The sequence below is a fragment of the Pteronotus mesoamericanus genome, unplaced genomic scaffold (assembly GCF_021234165.1).
Source record: "Pteronotus mesoamericanus isolate MK-2021 breed Mesoamerican mustached bat unplaced genomic scaffold, CSHL_Meso_final contig_221, whole genome shotgun sequence".
Classification (NCBI taxonomy): Eukaryota; Metazoa; Chordata; class Mammalia; order Chiroptera; family Mormoopidae; genus Pteronotus; species Pteronotus mesoamericanus.
The window spans coordinates 17,051,817-17,058,360 of NW_026555092.1; the positions used below are offsets into that span (position 1 = coordinate 17,051,817).

The 6,544-nt window shown below is 45.0% G+C and overlaps 1 protein-coding gene across 3 annotated transcripts; it reads left to right on the forward strand.

Annotated features, from left to right (window-relative positions):
* The first annotated feature begins 180 nt into the window (after positions 1 to 180).
* On the forward strand, positions 181 to 4,480 carry PPCS (phosphopantothenoylcysteine synthetase). 3 transcript variants are annotated; one of them, XM_054572071.1, is made up of 3 exons: positions 181 to 435; positions 1,179 to 1,282; positions 3,228 to 4,121. In XM_054572071.1, the coding sequence occupies exons 1-3, from the start codon at positions 231 to 233 to the stop codon at positions 3,549 to 3,551; spliced, it is 633 nt and encodes a 210-aa protein (XP_054428046.1). In that variant the 5' UTR covers positions 181 to 230; the 3' UTR covers positions 3,552 to 4,121. The 3 variants fall into 3 exon arrangements, with proteins under 3 accessions (XP_054428046.1, XP_054428045.1, XP_054428047.1); XM_054572070.1 differs by lacking the exon at positions 181 to 435 and adding an exon at positions 477 to 1,008 and having other exon boundaries at positions 3,228 to 4,480; XM_054572072.1 differs by lacking the exon at positions 181 to 435 and adding an exon at positions 529 to 563.
* Positions 4,481 to 6,544: the final 2,064 nt, after the last annotated feature.

The following is a 6,544-nucleotide window of genomic DNA, read 5'->3' on the forward strand; positions in this document are numbered from 1 at the left end:
GTGTCACGTGATCACCACGGGGCAATCGTATTCCCAGGATTTCAAGAGCGAGGGGCGCGGCTTGACTAGCATCTGAAGTGTGTGGGGTTACGCGCCCACACACGCCCACGCCCCAACCCAGGTACGCAAACACAAACGCACCCGTCCCAACCGAAAGGTTAAATGAGCAATCTTGCGCCAGCGGAATTCAAGTGCAGAAAGGTCTATATGGTAGCCGGTAAGGATCAAACATGGCCACTTCTTTACCCAAACTAGGAAACGGCAAACGGGACCCTTCCAGATGCCTGCCCACGCAACTCCCGTCCGCTCACTGTCAGTTTCTCCGGGCTGTGGGGCAAAACCAGCATGTATTTCCAGACACGGAGATCCGTAGCTGCCACCCAACGTGGGATAGCGATCCTCCTCCCCCTCGTACTGCGGCGGCGCGTAAACCAGGTGGGTAGGGGACAAGGCGCAGGCGGCGCTGGAGTGTGCGCAGGCGCGGGGGAGTCCTGGGACTCATGGCGGAAGCGGACCTGGTTGCTGATTTTCCCCAGCCCGCCGGTGCTGCGCGCTCGGCCGAGGTTATGGCTCATTTCGCCTCCAGGCTGGGCGCGCAGGGAAAACGGGTAGTGTTAGTAACGTCCGGCGGCACCAAGGTCCCGCTCGAAGCTCGGCCAGTGCGTTTCCTGGACAACTTCAGCAGCGGGCGGCGCGGGGCAACCTCGGCCGAGGCCTTCCTGGCTGCAGGCTATGGGGTTCTGTTCCTCTACCGCGCTCGCTCTGCGTTTCCCTTTGCCCACCGCTTCCCTCCCCAAACCTGGCTGTCGGCTCTGCGGCCCTCCAGTCCAGCCACTTCGGGCTTACTGAGACTGGAGGTTGAGGAGAATGCACTTCCTGGCTTTGCAGCTGCTCTGCGGAGCTACCAGGAGGCTGCGGCTGCCGGCACCTTCCTGGCGGTGGAGTTCACCACTTTGGCGGACTATTTGCATCTTTTGCAGGCTGCGGCCCAGGCGCTCAACCCGCTAGGTGTGTGCCTTAGGAGTAAATCGACTACCGGGAGGCAGAGCCTTTCTCCCCAGGCATATACCCTTTACACCCTTATTACCCCCCGGTCTCACAGCAGGGCAGCCTGAGTTGAAAAGGAACTGTTTCCAAACACCTCTCCGATTTATTACACCCTGTGCTTCTCTTTGCAGGCCCTTCTGCGATGTTTTACCTGGCTGCGGCCGTGTCAGATTTCTATGTTCCTGTCTCTGAAATGCCTGAACACAAGATCCAGTCATCTGGGGGCCCACTGCAGGTGATGGGCGCTTTTATTCTAGAGATCTGATCCGCTGTAACCAGTCTTGGGTTAATTCCCTCTTGATCTGGAGATGGCCTTTCTGCATTTCATATGTGCTAGGCACTAGGGTTACAGAGATGAGTAAGACACCGCCTTCCCTCAAGGAGCTCACAGTCTAGTGAAGGAACTGGACATAGACATAATTACAGTACAGTATGATAAATGTTCTGTTAGAGGTACGGACAAAATGAAGTCAGAACATGGGGTAAGTGACTCTTGGGGAGGTCAAGGAAGGCATTCATGAAGTGAACTGAGTTTTAAAAGATGTGCAGGCACTGGCTGGTGTGGCTCAGTGGGTTGAGCCAACTGATAGGTCATCAGCTCGATTTTGGTTGGGGCACATGCCCAGATTACAGGACAGGTCCCCGGTTGGGGGGCATTCGAGAGACGACAGGTGGATACACATTGATGATTCTACCCCTCTCTTTCGCTCTTTGTTCCTCTCTTTAAAAATAAATAAATAAAAATCTTCTTTTACAAAAGATGAGCAGAGGCTATACCAGACCAAGTGGGGAAGGTCATTCCAGATAGAGTACACAATAGAAGTTTGGACACGGGGCAGTGACTATGAACCGAAGTTTGATAGGACTGGAGAGCAGGGAGAGTGTTGGGAATGGAGGGCAGAAGAGACAGTTTACTTCACAGAAGACCTGTTCTTTCTTAAGGAGCTTGGATTTTTTTTATCCTGTGGAACCAAAGAAAGCAAGTAGAAGAAAGATAAAGTTGTTTTTGGTTTTTTTGTTTTTTTGAGAACATTCTGACATCAGCAGGAAAGGTAAACTAGAGAAGGGTGTGTGTTGATTAGCTTGGGGGGTGGGGTTGCTGTAGTTTAAGGAGGGTATGGTGAGTGTAATAGTGTGATTGAGATGTGAGATGATCTGGCTTCTTGTAGCCTGAGGGAGACCTTAGTGATTTATTGGATGATACAAATGGAATTTAAATTGGAGAAACTCTATATGGGACGCTCACCGACTTTGTAGGATAGTTCATTTGTTTCTTTAGCAAATATTTATTAAGTACCTACTATATGCCAGGCAATATTGTAGCACCCAGAGGTAAAGCATGGGAAAAAAAGATACTGTGCCTTTGTGTTGCTCGTACTCTGCAGAAGAGACAGTAAGTCAAATGCATACTATGTTAGGTAGTGATAAAAGGTAAGAGGAAAAATTAAATTGAGAACGAGTATATGATCCCTATCACACTTTCTAGATTTTTGAAGGGAAAAGCTGATGATTAGTGATTTCATGTTATTTAAATTCTTGGAGCTTTAGTTTATCTTGTATTTTTTAGTTGTATCTTGGAAGTATACAGGACAATTCAACATTCCCTTTGGTAGTGATTGAGAATGGTAGAGTAGAAGTTTTGATCAAATGAAAATAAAACCAGCCCTAAGTGCTAAGATGTGTTACAAGTGACAATTTTTAAATGGAATTGAATAGCCATTCTACTAGTACAAGAAATATTTTAAGCTAAGCTGAAAAAACCAAATTTATTTGAGCTTCTGCCAAGGTAACTTTGGCATGAATAAATTATTGTATGTATTTATTTAAGGGTTTGGCTTAAAAAAAATAAAGGGAGACATTTGAGAAAGTGTAATGCTGTTCTTTGGAGTTCTGTTAATGGTTACGAGGGTGGCAGAGTAGGGCTGATTCATAAGACATGGTTTGCTCGAGAATATGTATGAAGTCTTCAAGATAGACATTTTTACAAACCTTACAGAAGTAAGCTAAGCATTTTAAGCTAAGCATTTAGTACAATTTGAAAAGTTTGACAGTGAGAAATCGCACTTAAACTGACATAGTCAGAATCTGAGCCCCTGCTTCCTTAGTTTCCCATGAGGTTGACCAGGTAGGTAGTGACCTTCATTTGCTTATGAAGCTTTTTTTTCCACCCCCCAACACAGATAACAATGAAGATGGTGCCAAAAATGCTTTCTCCTTTGGTTAAAGACTGGGCTCCCAAAGCATTTATAATTTCCTTTAAGTTGGAGACTAATCCCTCCATCTTAATTGATCGTGCACGGAATGCTTTGGAAGTTTATCGACATCAAGTGGTGGTGGCTAATATCCTTGAGTCACGACGGTCCTTTGTGGTTATTATAACCAAAGGTTCAGAAACTAAGTTATTGCTATCAGAGGAAGAAATAGAAAAAGGCATCGAGATAGAAGAGAAGATAGTGGATGATCTTCAATCTCGACACACAGCTTTTATACAAGACAACAACTGAAGGATCAGAAATTACAGGATCAAAAATTGTTCAGTGGACCAGGGCTCTTAAAGATGGTGAGAACTAGAATAAACCCTCTGCTTTCATAAAGACAGAAAATGAAGGGAAAAAGCAGTGAGTGGTGTGCAGGCAAATATGGTTTGCTATTTGTCTTTCAAAAGTCACTTCATACTTAACTAAAAACGAAAACAAAAGCAAAGCAGTTATGACCAGCCCACCTGACACACTTGCCTGAATGTCACCTTGCTTTTGAAAATGAACATGAGTTGTTTCTCACCCTTTAAAAAAGAGCTTCCTGGGAATTCTACTCTTTAAAATATACATGTGGGGCCTGAATATCAACCATCTTCATATTATAAAATGGATATGTATTCATGAAGGCCATGCTTTGAAGATAAAAATAGTTGTTAATGCCTACTATGTGATAGGCCTTGATAATTATGAAGATTAAAAAAATATGTCTAGTTTGGGAAATGGATATATTAAAAAAATTAAGTGCAATAAAGTGTGTGCCCAAAAGTTGACACAATGGAGAGGATTTTGTTCTTTGGGGATTTATCAAAGATGGGATTAGGAGAGAAGGACACCTCCCTGAAGATAGATTGCCTGGGGAATGATGAGCTTCCCCCTAGTTTACTTTTTTGCTTGCTTTTACCTTTCAAATATTTCAGAACTGCTTTTTAGGGAAACAACCTGGGGTTCCACCTGGAGCCAGGCCAGGGCCGATTGGTAATCTCTACCCTGAGGGAAGCATTACAGTGTGGTAAAGAACATGGGCTTTGGAATCATCTTAGGTTTATGACTTCTCCAGCTGTACCACCTATTAGCTCTGTAAACTTAGACACCTGACTTAATTTCAGTTTCCTCATCTTTAAAATGGGGATAATCTGCAAAACAATGCCATTTGTAGTGAGGATTAAATAAAACTGAAGATAAAGCATTTATCTGGAGCTTGGCACATAATTCACACTCAATAAATGATTGCAATTATTGTTTTCTTCACTTAGCTAGGCAAAGTTAGGCAGGTGCTCTGCTCCATCCCTGAATCCTTCAGAAGTTTTGAAACCAGAAAAGTCACTGTTCGTGATGTCTGTCACTACCAGAACCAATGAGCAGAGACGGATTGAATCTTTATGGAAGGTTTATTCAGATGGCCAGCGATCTGAGAAGACAGTAGGTTATATACCCTAATAGACAGTCTTACATTTCCTTTGAAGCCACCTTTTTTATAAGGAGGAAAAAGTGTAGACAAGGGATTTGGAATTCAAGGGGGAAAAAAGTGTAGGTAAGGGGCTTGGAATTCAATAAAGAGGTTTATCAGATAAAAGCTGCAGTCCAGCAATTTTCCTAACATCCTTGTCATCCATTGACCAATGATTTTCTCTCTGGGTCCTGTGTCTTGGGTGATTTCCTTTATCTGTTTACTGGGCAGTGGGATGTCTACCTGTAACACAAAGATACCATCTTGATTGCTTATTGTCTTTTTCTGGAGCACAAAGGTCAAATTGCTTGTGGTCTGGAGTCAGGGTGGCCAGTACCTTCAGTTCCTGAAAAAATAGCTTTTCACATGCATTAACTATTAACTAAAACTAAAATATCCCAACTCTTGAGTTCTACCATCAGTTTTCAAAGCTCTTCTGTCCTGAGCTTTGAGTAGGTAGTGTACAAGCAGAGTAGTCCAGAAAAACCTGCTAAATGATTTGTAGAATGGCTCATAGCACAATTTGGAAAACTCATTAATAACTAGGTAGAAGCATGTACTGTACTGTACACAAATATTTTATTTAAAATGCAATTTATGATGTTTCATGAAGTTATTGGGAAGGGTCGCCCAATGTGTCTGACTGATAATAGAGGTACAATAAAACTTAGATGAAAAGATTTGAACAGAAGTGCCAAGATGCAGACTTCTGGTCAAGAGGGCAGCAGCGTAGACAAATGGCTTGCCTCTGCACGACATCAAAATTACAACTAAAATATAGAACAACCATCACTCAGAACCGTCAAAAATAGAGTTGAATAGACGTCTTGACAACTACAGAATTAAAGATATCACATCCATCCAGACTGGTAGGAGGGGTACAGATGCAGAACAGGCTGGTCCCAAAATTTAGGAGCGATATTTTGGGATTGAGGAGTCCCAGCCCCACACCAGGCCCCCCAGCCCAGGGGTCCAATGCCAGGAAGGTAAGTCCCCATAACTGGCTGCAAAAACCAGTGGGGATTAAGTTGGTGGGAGAAACTTCTAGAGCCCCAAGCAGTTCCTCTTGAACCCACACATGGGCTCACCTACTCAGACTCACTCCATCTGAGCTCCAGCATTGGGGCCACAGCTTGAAAGGCACCAATGCTATACAGAAAGGAAGTGAAGTGTCTGGCATCAAGGTGAGCAGAGGTCATTGTTCCTTTTCAGAACCCTCCACCCACAGAGCCACAGAGTCAGCAGGTGGGTGCCATATCTGAGACTCATCAACAGGCTAACACTGTTTGCCCTGCCCTGGAGATACCCTAAGACTCCATCCCACCCAACTTTCAGGCCCATCCAAGCTCTTAACAGTGACTTTTCCCTATGAGCTGGTCTTGGCTCATGTTTCACAACTCCCTGAATCCTCTCAAACAAGCAACAGCTGGCCTCAATGAGTCTTCAACCCCTGTACAACTTAAGTGGTCCAAGGCCTGGCACTAGCAGCAGCCAGCATATACTCAGAGTTTGGCTTTGCCTGGGAATCTCCAAGCCCAGCGCAAGTAGCAGCCATCTCAGGTTGCTTTATAGCTCAGGCAGGGTGGGCCTGGCCAGAACACGGGGCGGGGGGTTCTGATCTTGGCCTCCACCACCTGAGAAACCCCAGAACTTGCTCACCAAGTGGACAGCTACAGACCACAGTGGAGCACCATCACCCTGCCCCTACACAGCTGATCCTCCACAGAGGGTGGAGGTTGGTAGTCAGCAGTCACAGCCAGTCCTGGCAGCTAACTGGGCTAGGCAAATACCT